This window comes from Diceros bicornis, chromosome 2 (genome assembly GCF_020826845.1).
Source record: "Diceros bicornis minor isolate mBicDic1 chromosome 2, mDicBic1.mat.cur, whole genome shotgun sequence".
Taxonomy (NCBI): domain Eukaryota; kingdom Metazoa; phylum Chordata; class Mammalia; order Perissodactyla; family Rhinocerotidae; genus Diceros; species Diceros bicornis.
In genome coordinates, this window is record NC_080741.1 from 431876 (window position 1) to 451661 (window position 19786).

Consider the following 19786-nt stretch of genomic DNA (forward strand, 5'->3'; position numbering starts at 1 on the left):
GGGTGACAAGGATTCCCCTTTGTTGTGCCCACCTGTATGACGCTTGTTCTCCCAAGTGTCCACTCTTTTCATGGACCCATTGTGCTAAGCCTGGGTTGTGCGTTGCACGAATCTGCACCAGCTGATTAGCATGAGAATTATGCTTTCATTCTGCAGAAATTAAAGAACTGTGAGCATCAACATGAAATACAGTAACAATCGTGTTTTGACACCATAACCATATGTCTTCCCATAATTTCTTTCCCCACATTTCTTTATCATTAATTTTCCAATCATGTTTTTTCCATTGTGGCATCCACGTTGCCAAACCTTGTGCCACTGCCCATGAATCAGTATATATATGACATTGTTGCCCCTGTTCTTGTTGAAGTGCCTGATACACTGCATAAAGTTCAGCATATTGGCTACTCATATTATCTCCAGTGGTGACAATTGTTTGTTGGGTGGATGGGTTATAGGCAACTGCTTTCCATTTCCGTGAGCTCCATATCATTTTGGCAGAACCATCCGTAAACCAGGTATGTTTTTGTTGTTCTTCAGTCAATTGATCATATGAGACACCCCATTTAACAGGAGATTCTGTTATATCAGTAATCAAATCAGGGACGGCCGCTTGAATAGCCGGAGTCACTTTGTTTAGCTCTCTGTAAGCTACAGTCATTCTCCATGTCCCATCAGCTTTTTTAACAGGCCAGATAGGATTATTCCAGGCTGTAGTTACTCTGCGAAGGACTTTTACAGCCAAATAATCTTCTATGGTCTCAGATATTTCTTCTTGTCCTCCAGGGATGCGATATTGTCTTTGATTGACCACTTGCGTGGCAGGTGGAATTTCTACTTCATGATGCAAACATCCCACAATTACAGCATTAATATGAAAAGACAAAGCTCTAATAGCAAATTGGTATTGTCCATCAGCCAAATTTAATGTCAATCCTTTCAGAATGTCAATCCCAATTATATATTCTGGTATTGGCACAATCATAACTAGATATGTGCGCCGGGGTAGTTGCCCAATTTGCATAGAAAGATTAGTGGTAACTGCCTGGATTTCTTTTCCTCCCAATCCAGTTATCGGAATTGACGTACCTTGAAACTTAGTTGGAGTCCCATAGATAAGGGTGGCCTCTGCCCCTGTATCTACAATTGCCTGCACACTAGTTGTAGATCCATTCTTCCAAAATATTTTAATTGGTACATGTGGTCTAATATCTTTTCTTATAGTGGCACTAATCGATAGAGAGGTTTGGCCTTCCCCTCAATCACATAAGTCAGTAAGAAGAGGATCCGAGGGAGGAGGCGGTGCACTAGGTGCAGTAGGCACTGGGTTGGAAGCATTCTCTATATTGTCCCTTCTATTCACTTGTTTTACATTCAGCCCGTTTTCTTTATATAGTTTCCATAATTCTTTAGTGGCAACTCCATCAATCTGGTCTTTGGGTACTCCTGCCCGGAGTAGGGCCAAAAACATATCACCTCGAGTCATTTTATCCTTTTTAAAGAATGTTTTTCTTTTTTCCCTTCCTGGAGAGTTTTCAGTTGTCTGCCAGTCTCCCAAGTCTGCTAGCTGCATAATCTTATCTGCAAGTGTTGCTATAGGGTTTTCAGTTTTATTCATGAGAAGGGTTGTAATTATTTGTTTGTATGCCAGAGGTGCAGTTTTTATCAACTTGTTTCGCACCTGGACACTTAAAGTCATTTCATTTAAAGCTTCACCACACCCCAGAAACACAGCCCGTTTCATGGTTTCTTCTCTCATCTTTTGAACACAATCTTTTAAAGTATACCATGGTCTGTTAGTGTCGGCCACATATCATCCGTGGGGTATTTATCTTGAGCTCCTTTTACTGCAAGAGCCAATAAAGTTGTACCATCAGTGTCTTGTCCACGATCATTTGGGGGGTGAGCATTCATGCTCCAGTCTCTGAAAGCTCCCCGTATTACTGGATCATTGGACAAAATTACAAATTTAAAAGCATCTCCTGCATCCAGATTAATTCCCGTAGCGCCCATATCATATAGGCGAACAAGCCAGGTTATAATGGCTTCTCCAGGCTTTTGTGTAGCCCGGGCTAAAATATCAGAAATTTCTTGTTGGTTAAAATCCTCAATCACATCTTTCCTTACAGGATGATTACCATCCATTTCCATCCGCCAACGGCGAAGAGGACGTGCCTCTGTGCGTTTGGGCGGTTTTTCCTCTTCCTCATAATCAGTTTCAGAATCATCATCCCAGATATCATCATCCCATGTGTCCGGGTCCCACTTAGGACCGGCCGATGCTATGGCCATGTGAACTTTTCGTTCATTTACCTTTCCTCTCCTCTTTCTATATTTATATTTGGCAACTCTTACAGCAGCCTTTTCTGCTATAGCTTGGTAGTTACGAGCCTGATCTCCCAGTGCAAGATATTGACATTGAATCATAGCCAAACGAGACTGCAAATCTAAATTTTCTTTTTCCGAGAGTGCCTTCTCTGTCTGTATCTTATCCCTATCTTCTATAGCCCGGTGATAAGCAGTCAACAAACACCAACCTCGCCGTGCCAAAAAAGAAACATCATCTTTCGCTTTCCTTTCCACCATCTGCAAAGCTTTGGTCACATCCAACGGTTCAAATCGTCGCAGACGAGCATCCCAAGCTTCACATAACCCTGACCTATGAGCCCACTCCCCAGCCAGAGTGCAAAAGGGAGGGTCCTCCCGTCCTGGAATTTCTTCCACCTTGACTTCAGGCAACTGTAAATCTGAAGTTTCTTTTTCCAAGAGTGCCTTCTCTACCTGTATCTTATCCCTATCTTCTATAGCCCGGCGATATTCCGTTTCCAAGAGTGCCTTCTCTGTCTGTATCTTATCCCTATCTTCTATAGCCCGGCGATAAGCAGTCAACAGACACCAACCTCGCCGTGCCAAAAAAGAAACATCATCTTTCGCTTTCCTTTCCACGGTCTGCAAAGCTTTGGTCACATCCAACGGTTCAAATCGTCGCAGATGAGCATCCCAAGCTTCACATAACCCTGACCTATGAGCCCACTCCCCAGCCAGAGTGCAAAAGGGAGGGTCCTCCCATCCTGGAATTTCTTCCACCTTGGCTTCAGTTACCTTTCGTTTGAATAGGAAAGGCATCTCCTTAATCGAATCCTGCTCACAGCGCCAATTATGTTATGAGAGGTTCGGGGATTCGATCGGAGACGTAAAAGACACTTTCCACTCCAAACAAATGGACCGAAGGTATATTTTATTATATAGAGGATAGTAAAGGCGATAGTCTGCAAACAGATCCGAATAGTCAAATATTAAGAGGGAAAAAACATCAGCCCGACTGGAAAGGGAAAACATCCATATCGGCTGAAGAGAAATGACACAAATCAACCGGAAAGAGAAACACCAGGTTGACCGAAAAGAGAACACATCAAATCAATTACTTCATATCAAATCAATTACTTCACATCAAATCAATTACTCACAACATCCACGCCCCACTGCCGGGAGAGCCCTGTCAATCGACGCGGCTGGGCAAGGATCACACGTCCTGGGCAAGGTGTCCCTTCCACAGGTGGAACTCTCATCAGGTCTCAGTTTCCAGCAATTTTTATACCATCAATAATTTTCAGAGTAAGCAATTACAGAGTTTGCAGAGCAAGCATTTAGTGTTTCCATGCATATAAATGGTTATCAGTGGCATACGTGCACTGAGCCCCCTGGCTAACGTCCCAGCCCAGTAGTTGTGTACGTGCATTGTTCTCTTTGGTTATCGTCCTAGCCCGGCACAGATGGCCAGTCCATCCCGTGCTACGATGCTCCAAGAGCCTTGAAATGTTACAACTTGCAACTCTCTCCGTGGGGGAAAGGCCAGTTCTCGGGAAAAGGCCAGTTCCCACCACACAGAAAGCAGCTTTGTATTTCTTTTTTGTGGTGGTGGCTGTAGGTCAATGGAGCGGCCAAACATGGCTGTACTCATGTCAAGACAGGGAGCTTCCCCCCTCCTCCTTAATTTTTTGGAAGAGTTTGAGAAGGATAGGTATTAAGTCTTCTTGAATGTTTGGTAGAATTCACCAGGGAAGCTGTCTGGTCCTGGACTTTTATTTTTGGGGAGGTTTTTGATTACTGTTTCAATCTCCTTACTGGTGATTGGTCTATTCACATTCTCTGTTTCTTCTTGATCTAGCTTTGGAAGGTTGTATGATTCTAAGAATTTATCCATTTCTTTCAGATTGTGAAATTTGTTGGCATGTAGCTTTTCATAGTATTCTCTTAAAATCTTTTGTATTTCTGAGGTGTCTGTTGTAATTCTCCTCTTTCATTTCTGATTTTACTTATTTGAGCCATCTCTCTTTTTTTCTTAGTGAGTCTAGCTAAGGGTTTGTCAATTTTGTTTATCTTCTCAAAGAACCAGCTCTTTGTTTCGTTGATCCTTTCTACTGTTTTTTTTTTTTTTTGTTTCAATTTCCTTTATTTCTGCTCTAATTTTTATTATTTCCCTGCTTCTGCTGACTTTGGGCTTTGTTTGTTGTTCTTTTTCTAGTTCTATTAGGTGTAGTTGAAGATTGCTTATTTGAGTTTTTTCTTGTTTGTTAAGGTGGGCCTGTATTGCTATGAATTTCCCTCTTACGACCACTTTTGCTGCATCCCACTTGAGTTTGTAGTTTCATTCTCATTTGTCTCTAGATATTTTTTGATTTCTCCTTTAATTTCATCAGTGATCCATTGGTTGTTCAGTAGCATGTTGTTTAGTCTCCACATATTTGTCACTTTCCCATCTGTTTCTTGTAGTTAATTTCTAGTTTCAAAGCATTATAGTTGGAAAAGGTGCTTGATATGATTTCAATCTTCTTAAATTTATTGAGGCTTGCCTTGTTTCCCAACATATGGTCTGTCTTTGAGAATGTTCCATGTGCACTTGAGAAGAATATGTATTCTGCTGTTTTTGGATAGAGTGCTCTATATATATCTATTAAGTCCATCTCATCAAGTTTTTCTTTTAAGTCCACTGTTTCCTTGTTGACTTTCTGTCTGGATGATCTATCTATTGATGTAAGTGGGGTGTTAAGGACTCTACTATTATTGTGTTGTTGTTAATATCCCCTTTTAGGTTTGTTAATAGTTGCTTTATATACTTTGGTGCTCCTCTGTTGGGTGCATATATATTTATAAGTATTCTTGGTGGAGTGTCCCTTTTGTCATCATGTATTGCCTCTCTTTTTCTCTCACTGCCTGTTTTGTCGTGAAGTCTACTTTGTTTGATAGAAGTATGGCAACACCTGCTTTCTTTTGTTGGCCACTAGCTTAGAGTATCATCTTCCATCCTTTCACTCTGAGCCAGTATTTCTGAGCTGAGTGAGTTTCCTGGAGGCAGCATATTGTTGGGTCTTGTTTTTTAATCCATCCTGCCATCGTGTTTTTTGTTTTGGGTCTTGTTTTTAATCCATCCCTGTGTATTTTGACTGGAGAATTCAATCCATTTACATTTAAAGTGATTATAGATATATGAGGGCTTAATGCTGCCATTTTATTGCTCATTTTCCTGTTCTTCTGCATTTCCTTTGTTTCTTGTCCTGTGTGTTTTGGCCTACCGATTCAGTTTGGTAGTTCTCTATGATGGTTTTCATAGTTTTCTCTTTATTTATCATTTGTGTCCCTGTTCTGATTATTTGTTTAGTGGTTACCGTGAGGTTTGTATACAAAATCTTGAAGATGAGATAGTCCATTTTCTGATAGCCTCTTATTTCCTTAGACTAAGCTGATTCCATCTCTTTCCTCTTCCCCTTCTAATTTATTATTGTCACAACTTATTCTATCTTGTGTTGTGAGTTTTTGGTTAAAATGACAAGATTATATTTATTTTTGATGTTTTCCTTCCCTTTGTCTTTATTGTTATAATTGTTTGCTAACCAGTTCTGATAGAGAGCTGCAATGTTCCGATTTTGTCTGTGTATTTACCTCCTTGTTCAAGGCTTTGTAACTGCTTTCTTTCTTTTGTCAGGTATGAGGGCCTTCTTGAGCATTTCTTGGGCGGGGGGAGTCTTGTGGCAATGAACTCCCTTAGCTTTTGTTTATCTGGGAAAGTTTTTATTTCTCACTCATATCTGAAGGATATTTTTGCTGGATAGAGTATTCTTGGCTGAAAGTTTTAGTCTTTCAGAGTTTTGAATATATCATTCCACTCTTTCCTAGCCTGTAATGTTTCTGCTGAGAAATCCACTGAAAGCCTGTTTGGGATTCCCTTGTAGGTTATTTTCTTCTGTCTTGCTGCCCTTAATATTTTTTCTTTGTCATTGACTTTTGCCAGCTTTACTACTATATGCTTTGGAGAAGGTCTTTTTACATTGATATGATTAGGAGTTCTAATAGCTTCTTTAACTTGTATTTTTAGCTTCTTCCCCTGGTTTTGGAAGTTCTCAGCTATTATTTCTTTGAACAAGCTCTCTGCTCCATTCTTCTTCTCTTCTCCCTCTGGAATACCTATTATCCTCATGTTGCATTTCCTAATTGAGTCGGGTATTTCTCTGATAATTTCTTCTTTTCTTTTTAGTCTTAGTTCTCTCTCCTCCTCCATCTGAAGCATTTCTGTATTTCTGTCTTCCAGACTGCTGATAATATCCTTGATAATATCAGCTCTGATATTCAGGGAGTCCAGATTTTTCTTTATTTCATCCATTGTGTTTTTCATCTCCAACACTTCTAATTTTTTTTTTATAGTTTCAATCTTTTTTGTGAAGAAGTTCCTGATTACTTTCAACTGTCTATCTGTATTTTCTTGTAACTCGTTGAGTTTTTTTGTGATAGCTGTTTTTAATTATCTGTCATTTAGATTATAAATTTCTGTGCCTTCAGGATAGATTTCTGGGTGCTTGTCATTTTCCTTCTGGTCTGGAATATTAATATATTTTTTCATACTGTTTGATGCCATGGATTTGTCTTTCTGCATAGCGATAGTATCTGGTTGCAGATTCCACCTGCCACCACTGGGCGGTTCTCAAGAACTGTGTATTCTGAGTCTGCTGTGATCTGTGGCTCGCTTGCTCACAGCTGCTGCTTTTCTATCATATGTGTGGGTGCTCTGGCTGACCCACTGAGCTGGAGTGCTGGGCGGGGGGAGGGGCACTCTCTTTTGCCTGCACGATCCCGGGGGTGTTTTTGCTCTGCCCTCACTCTCTGTTCTCCTGGGGTGCCGACTTGATGAAGACAGCCCGCAATAGTTTAGTCACCTGTGTGTGGGGCTTTCCTGTGGGCTGTGAGGGAACTTGGAGAGAGAAGGTGTTATTGTAGAGGGCCGCCCCTCCCACCTCTCCTCTCAGAGCTGTGCGTGGTCCCGCATCCTGGGTCGCTGCTGTTGGGGAAGGAGAGGAGATCACCTTACCTCCTTCCACTTCCTCCCGGGGATGGTCCAGGACCTCCACCTTCAGACATATGGCTGCGTGGGTCTCTCAGACGTCTTTTGTGTTGTGTGACTCTTCTTGGTTGGTTTATAGTGTCCTTTTTGTTGTATCTTAGAGGGGAGAGTCTAAGGGAAGCACTCACTCTGCCATGATGTTGACATCACCCTTGGAAAGCTCTTGTTTCTCCATCACATCTAAGGGATAATTTTGTTGGAGAGAGCATTCTTGGCTGAAAGTTTTTGTCTCTTAGTATATTTTGAATATATCATTCCATTGTCTTCTAAGCCTTAAGGTTTCTGCTGAGATATCCACTGAAAGCCTGATAGGGCTTCTTTTGTAGATTATTTTCTTCTGCCTTGCTGCCCTTAATATTTTTTCTTGTCTTTGACTTTTGCCAGCTTTGCTGTTATATGCCTTGGAGAAGGTCTTTTTGCGTTGATGTAATTAGGAGTTCTATTGGCTTCAAGTACTTGTAAGTCCAGTTCCTTCCCCAGGTTTGGGAAGTTCTCAGCTATTATTTCTTTGAAGAGGCTCTTTGCTCCTTTCTCCCTCTCTTCTCTTTCTGGGATACCTATAATCCTTATCTTACTTTTCCTAATTGAATTGGATATTTCTCAGAGAACTTCTTCATTTTTTAGATATCTTAGTTCTCTCTCCTCTTCCACCTGCAGCATTTCTATATTTCTGTCTTCTAAGTCACTAATTCTGTCCTGCGTAAGGTCTGTTTTACTTTTTATGGTTTCTATATTATTTTTATCTCATTAATTGTGTTCTTCCTGTACAGAATTTCTGTGTAGTTTTTTTTGAGGGCTTCAGAGTCTTTGGTGAAGTATTCTTTGCGTTCACTAATTTTATTCCTGAGCTCATCGAACTCTCCTGTGTTTTCTTGTAAGTCACTGAGTTTCTTTATGATAGCTATTTTGAATTCTCTGTCATTTAGATTGTAATCTGTGACTTCAGGATTGGTTTCTGGAGACTTGTCATTTTTCTTCTCTTTTGAAGTGTTACTGTAGTTCTTCATGGTGTTTGATGAATTGATCCTCTGTGGTGCATTTTTGGTAGTATCGGGTTGCAGATCCCACCTGCCACTGCTGCAGGCACCAGGAGCTGTGTTTTCTGATGCTGCCCCATCTCCTGGTGGTTGTGCTGGTCAGGGTGCTCTGTGTTTGCATGAGCTGGCAGCAGCCACTCTGCAGGTCACACTCATGCAGGCAGGGCCTCTGTGTGGTGGGCAGGGTGCCTTCATGTGGGTGGGGCTACTGTGCTCATGGGTGGGGCTGGTTGGGCTCTTGAACTTGGCAGGTGTGGTGCCTTCATGTGGGCTGAGCCACCACCACTTGGAGGGGAACCTGCACTCGGGCAGGGCTGCTGCAGTCAGTGGGTGTTCCTGTGGGCTGGGCTACCACCCTGAAAACATTTGCGTGTGGGCTGGGCTGTCCCCGCCTCCACTCACAGTTGTGCTGGCGGCTGTGTGAGGATCTGTGTCCTGGCTCGCTGCCACCTGGGAGGGGGAAGGGTCCACTCATCTAGTTCCGCTGCCTCCTGGGATCCAGTCCACCCATCTTCAGACGTACAGCTGCATGGATCTCTTAGGCCTCCTGTTGTGCTGTCCAGGGAATCCTCTGCTGGTTGATGAATGTCGGTTTAGTTGTAACTTAGAGAGGAGGGACTAAGAACAACTCACTCCACCGTGATGCTGACATCCCTCGTCTGCAGTTCTGTGCTTCAGTTTCTTCATCCTCATCTTCTAAATGGAGATCAAAATGATGCCTCAGAATGCAGCTGTGGCTTCTCTGCCTGACTCCACCTTTGTAAGTTGCATTCACACTGCTGGGAAGGAGCTGTCCCTGTTGGCTCTGAACTGTGTGAGGAGTGTCCTCTCCTGGCTGAAATGCACACCTGACCTTGAGAAGGGGCAGATCTACAATCCTGGGGACGCCCATGACCTTGCACAAGTACGTTGTGTGACAGGCCATAAAATCTTGAGAATCCTGAAGGCCAAAAATCTCTCTCCTGATCTTCCTGAGGATCTCTACTAGTTAATTGCAAGAGCTGTTGCTACTTGAAAACCTCTGAGACAAACAGAAAGAATCAGGAATCTAAATTCTATCTGATTCTTACTGAGAGCAGCTGAATCAACAGTCTCTGTATTGTAGGAATAAGCAATTTCTCCCAGTTGGAAACCTAAGTCACTCTCATCCTCTCTGCTGTGGTTGCCTAAATTTGACTTTTTATGTACTGAAGGATGAAATCATTATTTAACTTAAAAAAAAAGGAGAAAGATCATCATGAGGGCTCAGTAAGTTCAAACTGTGTGAAGAACTCAGAACAGTGCTTGGCATGTGGTTTGTGCTCAGTAATTGTCAGACACCGTCAGTGACCAGAGCAGCCGTAGCACGCGGTCATTGTAACGTAAGTCCTGAGCAGAGGTGTTTCCAGGGAGCCATGGAGCAGGGGCCAGAGAGGACGGGTGGCAGCACAGACTCCAAGGCTGAGGGCAGCTGCTCTGCAGTGCGAGACCTTCCAGTCAGGGCTTGGGGAACTCTCGGCCCTCATAAGGGCAGCTGAGTCACTGTCCCTCCTGCCTCCAGACTCTAGCCCAGAGGGGACAAGGACATTGGGGACGGTGAGATGTTCCACTGTTTTGTGTTCATTTTCTTAAAGCAAAATCCTCAACTTTGGCCATACACTGGAATGACGGGAGCTTTCAAACACCCTAGTGCCTGGGTCTCGGCCCAGAGATTCCCACGTTACTGGCCTGGGGTGTGGCATGGAGGGGTTAGAATTCTCCCCTGGGAACTCCAGTGTTTGCAGAGGGGGAGCATCTATTTGAGAGGACCGCTCTTCAAGGGCAGCCCTCCACCCTGCCCCTGCCCTTTCCTGCTGCTTCCTGGCCTGGAGTGGGGGCCGTGGTTCTGAGCAGCCCTCTGCCTTCCCAGGGATCCTTCTGTTTCAAGCTGGAGACAAAACAAGAATGTGATTTGTGTTTGTTTATTTGTGGTGGATATTCCTAGATCCTCTTTACCTCTCAGAAATGGGAACTGGGCACCCTGAGGACTTCTCTGGTGGAAATTCTCCTGAGCACATGAAAGGGCTACTCCCCACTCCCACCCTCTCTGCGGCATCCTCTCTCTCCCTGGCTCGGGACAAAGCAGCATGATGCACATGGCTTCCAGCTGTGGCCCTGGCTGGCAGGTCTGGAGGGCAAGTGTCTGTCTTAAGCTTCTTTCTTTGCTCTTGGGTTCCAGGACCGAGTGATAACATAGTAATGAAACCTCAGCCACACATTTATTTGTTCTCCACAGTGGCTGATTTTCTTGTGCTATGAATCACAGAGAAGGGAAGGATCCATGGTCAGATATACTGTTCTTCCAGCAACTTCCAGCGTTTAGCAGACGTGAAGTGAATGACGGTAGCTTTGTGTTAAGCATTCATTATTTCACCGGCCTCCGTTGGCCCAGCTCTGTACTTTCAGCTGGGCTTTGCTGACCAGGACGGTGTCCAGGCATGGTGGCCCCAGTTCGTCTCCTCACCGTCTCCGACTCGTCTCGCAGCCTAAGCTGGGAAGGAAGCCGATGACCACGTGGAGCGTTCCGTGTTCCCTGGGCACGCCAGGCACTTGCACATGCTTCTGCCCTTGTCAGGCTCTGGGCCACTTGATCAAATGCGTTGGGAGTTCGAGACCTGGAGTTCTTTCTTTGGGTCTCTTCTGACCCGTGAAACCTGCTGTTCCCCACAGAGGGATTGTGCCATGTCGTGTAGTGCACAGGCACAGAACTCTGGACTGGCAGTCTCGGGTTCAAGTCCCGGTTCAGCCACTTCACAGATGTGCGTGTCTGGACGGCCTTGCTGCCTTGGTGTCGTTACGAGTCAAATTTGGCGAGTTGCGGTGCTGCCTTGAAGGGCGTTGGGCAGTTCAGGTGCAGTCTTATAGGATGGTGCTCTGTGAGCTCAGCACGGGGCAGGCTCAGCTGCTTCTCCTGCATACGTGCACACACACATGCGCACATGCACGCACATGCACAAGGCACACGCACATGAACACACGTGTGCTCTGTTCTCTGCGTGTTCACATGTTGACACTTCTCCTTGGTGCTGCTGCTGCTGTCCATGCTTCGGCTTGCTGTCACTCTGCCCTTCACCAGATGATCAGCTCTTGTTCACGGAAGTGGGTTCATCAGTGGCCACAAGAGATATGCTGAGTCCTCCCCCGGTGTCTGTGAATGTGAGCTTATTGGGAAAAAGAGTCTTTGCAGATGTAATTAAGTTAGGGAGCTCGAGAGGAGATCATCCTGGGTTAGCCGGGTGGGCCTTAAAAATCCGATGACAAGTGTTGTCATGAGAAGAGGGGCAGATGGACAGTAAGGGGGACACAGAGGAAGGACATGTGGAGACAGGCGGGGCCTGGCGTTGCTCTGCCACACCCAGGAATGGTGGGAGCCACCAGAACCTGGAAGAAGCAAGGAAGGATCTCTACCAGAGCTTCGGAGGGAGCGCAGCCCTGCCGACACCTGGACTTTGTACTCCTGGCCTCTGGGACTGCGAGAGGATAAATTTCTGCTGTTTGAAGCAACCAGGTTCGTGGTAATTTCTTACAGCAGCCACAGAAAATGAATACGCTCGTCATTTAAGGTTTGGCTCAGGTGTGCTCTGCTCCTGGAGGTCTCGCCTGCTTCCCCACCTCCTCCTTGCCCTGACATCCACCACACCTGCTGTGTGACTATCCGTGGACGTGACTGTCTGCTCTGTGACACTGAGGGTTCTAACAGTGGGGTCGTGCCTTATTAGTGTTTCTCACCTGACATAGAGCAGCTCAATATGCATTTGTTTTATGCAAAATGAACTTTGCTCTCGAACTCGCTCTCATCTTCATTGAATCCCCACCACACGTTGGCCTGGGCTCATGGGGCCAGGGTATCCATCCTCTCGTTGGGGGCACTTTCCCCTTCCACACACGCTGCAGGTTCACATTCTTCCTGATGCTCCTCGGGCCCTTGTCTGCCCAGAGGCTCAGCGGCTCCATGCCTGGCCCCAAAGTCCTTTTCCAGCTTCACCTGCCACCACCCTCCTCCGTGAACTTCTGCTCTTGGAAAACCAGTCTGTTCCTGTGTCTACAGGACACACTTTACTAACAGGGAGGCTGTGCTGGGCTGGGGATGACGGGAGAGCCCTGCTCTTCATCACTGCTGGGGTCCTACTTACCGCGGAGCCCGGCCACCTCCCCCCTTCTCTGAGGCCTTTCTCGTCAGTCGGGCAGGAAGGCCGTGTCCCTTCTCCGAAACGCTGCTGTGCTGGCCGTGTGTGCTTTTGTAGGCGTCTGTGCAGACCAGGGCATGCCTTTGTGAGCATAAGGGGCTGTTTGCTCCTGAGGTCAGGAGCCAGCTCTTTTCCATCTTTGCATCTCCTTCAGGACCCAAGGACCTCGCTCACTGGGTGTATTAAAGATGTTCATGTGTGTGATATTAACACAGAAATTCAGCATCCTATCCGCATTTCTCTTCAGGCATTTATATTACCGTGCTCTTAGAAGCACGGTATAGAGATCGTATTACTGGAAAACTGCCCCTTCTGAAGGGTTTAATATAATGACCTCTTAGTAACAAATCTGCTAGTGGAGGAACGGGTCTGAGATTCTAGGGGAGGAACATGGGACTGTTCTTGTGGAGGGGTCCCCCCTCTGGCCTGGGGGTGGCCTTGGCAGGTGGCTGCAGGCTTTGCAGGACAGTGTGGGATGTGGAGGTGAAAGGACAGAGAGCCGTGCGCCGAGCGGCCCCTGGGTTCAGGCAGAGCACGGTGGCCGAGACGCTGTGCTAAGCAAGACGTGAGGAAGCCTGTGTCCCTTCATCCCCTAAACTGCGCAAGTCGCCACCTGGACACGGACACGGCTTTGTCATCAGCACGTCTGCGGTTGCTTGTGATCTCATGTGGCTGTGATGAAGTCAGCGTGGGCCGGAGGAGGGCTCCCCTTACACAGTGAGGTCAGAGACGGGAAGTGGATTCTATCTCAGGACAGTCTTCAGTTCTGGAGGTTTCCATAGCATCCTTTCCCCCTCAGTGAAGGCAGTGATTTGTTTTAAATAGCATATTTTTGCTCAGATTTACCTATGTGGATATAGAAAACTTACTCTCTAGAAACTCTGGCCAGCCTCTCTTCTACAGAAAGAGTGAGGCAGCACGGTGGGAAGGGGCCGTCAGCCTGAATCCTGCCGCAGTCACTTGCCAGCTTTGAAACCTTGAGCAACGTAACTTCTCTAAGCGTCAGATTCTCCATCTCTGACGTGGAAATGGTGGTACGACTTTGTAAGGTTCTCGTGAGTTGAGTGCAGTCGTAGTAATCGTTATTTTATGGAATTGGTGTGTGCGGGAGGGACCGACGTGGCACGGTGAGCTTATGTTCTTGCAGGCAGTTGGGAGAGAATCACATCGTGGAAGTGCTGTTGGCTGAGTAAAGGATTGTTCTGGTTGATTCTGTGTTTCTTCAGGGAGATTACTTCCGTTGCTTATTTCTTTGCAGAATAACGGAACCACCGAGCATCAGGTGGAATCTTTCATCAGGAAAAAACTGGAGTCGCTGTTAAAAGAATCTCAAATTCGAGACAAAGAAGATCCTGACGGTTTCACGGTGCGGGCGCTGCTGAAGGCCACGCACGAAGGCTTGAACGCACACCTGAAGCAGGTACCCAGCCCTCTGTGTCGTCCCCCCACAGGGAAGAGAAACATCTGGTACTTTCCAATCGTTTGTCATTTGTGAAGTGCTCCTCCAGTTCTTCCATTTCTATCCTCCAGTTGCTTGAGAAGTGAAAATCTCCTGTTACAAAATGATGTGAGAAAGAGCTAAAAGTTGGATGGGTGGGGTGAAAATGACAGGACAAAGCCCAGGGCCCTGGACTACCCCTCCCCAGGCGTTGCGGGGGCAGGGGTGGCTTGAGCCCACCTGCACGTCGCCCTCCTCCCTCTCCACGTTCAGTCAGCCTCCACGCCCCATGGTCGGCCTCCACACCTCTTGGTCGGCCTCCGTGCCCCATGGTCGGCCTCCGTGCCCCATGGTCGGTCTCCACGCCCCATGGTCGGCCTCCACGCCCCATGATTGGCCTCTACGCCCCGGAGTCGCATGTCCTGAGCGCATCTCCCATCTGTCCACGTCTCGTCTCCGTGCTGTGTCCTGGTCCAGGCCACTGTCAGCTCTCCCCTAGATTCCTCCTGCCCTTCCTCAGTCTCGTCTCCACTCTGACAGCAGAATGTCTCTAAGATGCAGCTCTGATCGTGTCGCTCCATTGTCCAGAACTCTTCAGTGGCTGCCCATTACACTTGGGGTGAATTACGAACTCTTTAACCAGGCTTTCGAGGACCTGCATGATGACATCCTCGCCTGCCCCTCCAGTCTCAGATGCCCTGTTTTCCCTCACGCTGCCTCCCACCACTGTCACACCAGCCCTAACTGCCCACGTGCCTGGTCTTCCTCGCGCTCCGTTCCTCTGCACGGAGCACTCCTGTCCTGAATTCCAGCTGCAATGTGATGTCCTAAATGAGTCCTGCCTCGACGCCTGGGTTAGGTTAGCTGTCCTCTTTATGTTGTCCTGTTGTCCACAGCCGCCTGTTATGTGTTGTCTTTTCTGGAGCTTTTTTTTTTTTTTAATTTTTATTTATTTATTTATTTATTTTTTTTGTGAAGAAGATCAGCCCTGAGCTAACATCCGTGCTAATCCTCCTCTTTTTGCTGAGGAAGACCGGCTCTGCGCTAACATCTGTTGCCAATCCTCCTCCTTTTTTTTCCCCCAAAGCCCCAGTAGATAGTTGTATGTCATAGTTGCACATCCTTCTAGTTGCTGTACGTGCCACGCAGTCTCAGCATGGCCGGAGAAGCGGTGCGTCGGTGCACGCCCGGGATCCGAACCCGGGCCGCCAGTAGCGGAGCGCACACACTTAACCGCTAAGCCGTGGGGCCGGCTCTCTGGAGCTTTTTAAAAACACATTTGCAATTATTTGTTCAGTGTCTGTCTTCCTAACTAGACTATGGATTCTGTAAACATGGGAACCATGTCATTCTTGATAACCCTTATTGTTCTGGCTTGTACAGTGCTTGGGACTTAGTGAGACCTTCATAAATCATTGTTGAATGAATGAATGCTTTGGGCTCTGGCTGAGGTTTTTACTCTGCTTTCTAAGGAAAATATCATAAATGGGTGAGGAAGAGGGGTAGTGGGTTTACTGATGTTATCCTTGGAGGCCATGGGGGCATTTTTTCTGGCCCAGAGGAGATCCATGCGTCCCTGGCTCAGCTCATGGCAGCCTTTCCTGCTACTGTCACCTGTCCTCCAGGGCTCAGGGATCCCCAGGCAGAGGGAAGATCATGTGGGTGACCACCCAGCAACGGTGGTTACTTTCTGGACCCTGCAGAAGTCCAGCCATTCAGCCACTAGGCTGTTCCAAGGTCTGTTTAGTTTCCAAACGTAGAACACCTAATTCCAAATGGCTTAAAAAATGAAGAAAGATGTCGCGTTGGGTAAGTGGCAAGTTCGTTTGCAGAGTGCCCTTCAGGTGGACTTAATCCAGTCATCAGAGACCTGTCCTCCTGCTCTGACTCCACACGATTAGTCCTATCTATGTCTGGTCGCTCTTCCCTCGGTGGCTGTAGGGTGACTGCCAGTAGGCCCGTGAGCTGCCCTTTCTTGTCCAGGTCCAGAGAGGGTGAGAGTGTATGCGCCATCCAACAAAGCAGAGTTTGTGCTGAGCTCCCGTCAGAGTCGTAGCTCCTGTGCCCACCCCTGAGCTGGTCACTGTGTCCTTCTTGAAGCAGTAATTGGGTGAGGGTATAGGGGAATGCTGCTAATGCCGACGGGAGCTTAGCCCTGGAGCCTGTGGCAAGGTTGGCCCCTCTGAAACTGCACGTTAGAGAAGAATGGAATACTGGGGGGCAACCAGAATGTCTGCCCTCACAGTTTATCTTACAATTCTGAATTGTCTTAAAAATTTCTAGAAATAGCAATACACTTTCCCGTTCCCCCCCCAGCCACTTAGTTTCACCCACACAAATGTCTGTAAAGTCACCTGTGGTTAGTCCAGCTTAATTTCTGCTTCTTGTCGTTGATGAGCTCTCATTGGCCAGTCTGAACCAATCACCTCCCCTTGTGTTTTGGGGACATCTTTGCTCCATCCCAGATTGTTCCAGTTGCAGAGGCAACAGCAGGTCTGGGAGATTTTGGAAGAAACAAAGTAGGCACATCTTTCTTTCATTGTTCATTGAAGAGATCCTAATGATAATTCTCCGTCAGGTGAGATGATCAAGGGCCTCAAATTTCAGATGTGGTGGAGCAAACTCATCCCCTTTTTCTTATTTTTTCCTTTCCTTTAAGTCTGGGCGACTGCAAGAATGCATTCGACTCGTGTAGAATAAATGGAGCCTGTGACTTTAACAGACTGGGCTGTAAAGCGCTGAGGGGTGTCACCCTGCTGCTGTGTTCGACTTTAAATGTGGTTTTGGTTCAGTGGGCAAGTGAAGGCCAGTCCATCTGTGTCAGACGCGTGTGTATGTACATCCAGGTCTGAGTGTGTGCTGTGGCTCCGGGCAGCTTGTTGCTCTGCCTCCTCCGTCCAGGGCCATCATCCCCTGGTGCAGTGCCGCTGTGCTGTCCTTTCCCGGGGGAGCCTGCAGTGACGTGAGAGTGAGGGTCTCATCCCTCAGGCCAGAGCAACATAGCAGACACAAGAAAGGTGCCTGCCTTCTTAGGGGTCTTGAATCTGTTCCTTCCTTTTCATTCCAGCAGCGGCTGTCTGGGTGCCATGGTTGTTCCCTAACTGGCCTGTTCCAGCTCTCCCGCGTCCTGCCCCTCTAGTCCCCCGTTTACACCACGACCGTAGTGGTATTTCAGACCTGTCGTCTGACCAGGTCCTTCTCCTGTTCTAAACCATTCAAAGGCACCTCACAGCTTGGGGGTAAAGTTCCGATTTCAGGATGTAGCCCAAAAGATCCTTTCTCCATGTTCCGGCCCCAGCTCCGACGCGTCCACTACACCCACGTGCACAGCATGCGCGCACTCCGCTGTCTGTTCCTGCAAGGTCCCTTGTCTGTAGCACTTGGCCTCGAGTTGGCTCTGTCCTTGGCCGAAGCTCCTCCTCATCTCAGGTAGAGAATGTCCCCCGTCTTCCAGCCCCAGCGTTTGCACCTCGTCTCCTTGGAAGGCCTCCCTGATCCTCAGGTCTGGGTAGGTGGCGTTCCTGTGCCGTCCCGCAGGGCCCTGAACTTTCCCATCACAGTCTTTTCTCGGTGTCGTCTGATCTCTTGTCTCCACCATTAGATTGCAGCACAGTGAGGAGAGGCTGCTCTCTTGTATACGTGCCGAGTTCCAGCACACTGTCTGACCCGTGAATTCACTGACAGACATGGATATGGTGCTCAAGGAGAGGCCAGATTGGAGAGATCTGTGTATATTACCCTTCTACAGAGAGGGCTCTGCAGCAGGAGAAGTTGGGGAGGGGGGTGAGCCAGGGGGAGACAGCTGTTGTCACCAGCCAGCTTTGTAACTTGGCATGCTGCCTAACTTCGCTCTGCTTCAGCTTTTCTTATCTATCAAACTGAGGTTTTGTCTTACCTGTATCCAGGGTGGTTGTATACGGTAAGTGAGAATATAGGTAACGCACTTAGTCCTTGGAGCAGAGTGGGTGCCTAACGGCCACATACCCTGACAGCCCTGCTTTATTGTCCCAGCGTAGTTACTAAAAGCACCCCATTTAAGGAGTAAGTAAATGACATGATTCCCTTACCAATTGATGGGCTGTTAGAAGTAGAAAGAAACTCAGAAGTTAATTGGCCCATCTCTCCCCAATTTCACAGAAAAGAAAACTGAGGCCAAGAGAAGGGGCTTCCAAAGGACGTTAGCTCCTTGGTGGCAGCACTGGGTCTCCCGACCTGGAGAACAGTCCTGCTTCTGTGACCCCTTCTGGCTAACTTTCTAATTCAAGGGTTTTTGAACAGTTCATGATTGGCTTTAGTAGATCTTCAAAGGCCATCGATATACATAAACCGGTCACCTAGGTTACCCTGTGACCCGCCCCCACACCCCGCCAGCATTCTCTGAGCTGCCTTTTTCCCAGCTGCTTCTCAGTCCCCCTCCCTGCCCGAATTGCATCTTTGATGAGTCTCTGTGGATACGTGGAGACGGCCTCCCGACCTTTAGATTCTGTGTGGTTTTTGCTCGGCTGCATTTATTCCATCTGTGTGGTTATCTCTGTTAGTGGGAACACACTGTCCTCTCCTTACAGGTCATTACAGTGACCGCCTAACTCACACATTAGGGTGACAGTTGAATGAGAATCTAAACCCATTAGCTAGGTGGCCTTTCTGTGTCCGCATGAGACAGGCTCGAACAAGGAGATCTCTAGCCTGGAAAATTAACCTAATGAGGAGAAATTCAGAGGTTGTAATACCTCTTTCCTGTGCTTGCCACGAGGGAATTCTTCCAGTGAACAGATGAGCTTTGCTGTGGTTCACTTAAACAGACAAACAAAACTATCTTATTACCTCATAAGTATGCTTGGATTTTATTTAATTTTAATGTTTTAAAATCCCAAATAGCAGTATTCAGTCAATGTGATGACTGACTTAATTCAACAGAGTTGACACTAAAGGACTTTTCCCGTCTTCCACACTTACCTCTCCTTTTACTGAAGACGGTTTGTGCGCACTCGGGGCCCTCTGAGGACTCGCCTGTGCTGGGACAGCTGTGAAGGAGTGCTGTGCCAGGCCCAGACTCGGCCCCGGGAAGCCGTGGCGGGTGCTGTGTCCTGGCAGGTGCTCAGGCCCCTCCACACCAGTGTCCCCTCTCGAGCCGACTCAGCCGCCCTTTGGGGGTGGGAGGAGCAGGACGAGGTGAGCAGGGCCTGTTTGCTTTCCACTGAGAGGCAGACAGAGAGGGTCCCCGCAGTTCCACCAGAACTAAGGAAAACGCAAAAACAGAAAGAAAAATACTCACACTTGCTTTGTTTACTCAGAATCCAGACATGAAGGAAAGTGGGAAGAAATCACATGGGCGATCCCTCATGACCAACTTCGGGAAACATAAGGTAAGAATTAGTGTGATGAATGTGCGTAATCAGTTAATGTAAAGACCTGGGAGCTAACGGGAATATCATTGTGACCTTGGGATAACGGAAGATTTCTCAGAATTTTCTTTAGAAAAGGATAATTAAACTACTTTAAAATGTAAGAACTTCTGATCATCAGAAGTATCAAAAAGCACATATCCAACAAAGGACTTGTATTCTGAATATATAAAGAATTCCTACAAATCACTAAAAAACACAAGCATCCTAATTTTTAAAAAGTGGGCAACTTAACGTCGCTTCACAAAAGAAGATGCCCAGATGGCGAATGTGAGAAAGGTGCTCACCTTATCTGTCGTCTGGGAAAT

The 19786-nt window shown here is 47.0% G+C and overlaps 1 protein-coding gene across 8 annotated transcripts in view; it reads left to right on the forward strand.

Annotated features, from left to right (window-relative positions):
* The window catches only part of PLCH1 (phospholipase C eta 1), a 221633-nt gene that overhangs the window by 179472 nt on the left and 22375 nt on the right, over positions 1–19786 (forward strand). For all 8 annotated transcript variants that reach the window (XM_058550512.1, XM_058550540.1, XM_058550559.1 and 5 more), the window contains exons 12-13: positions 13894–14055; positions 19368–19439. In XM_058550512.1, the coding sequence (XP_058406495.1) occupies positions 13894–14055; positions 19368–19439 (234 nt within the window). The remainder of the gene's footprint in view (positions 1–13893; positions 14056–19367; positions 19440–19786) is intronic.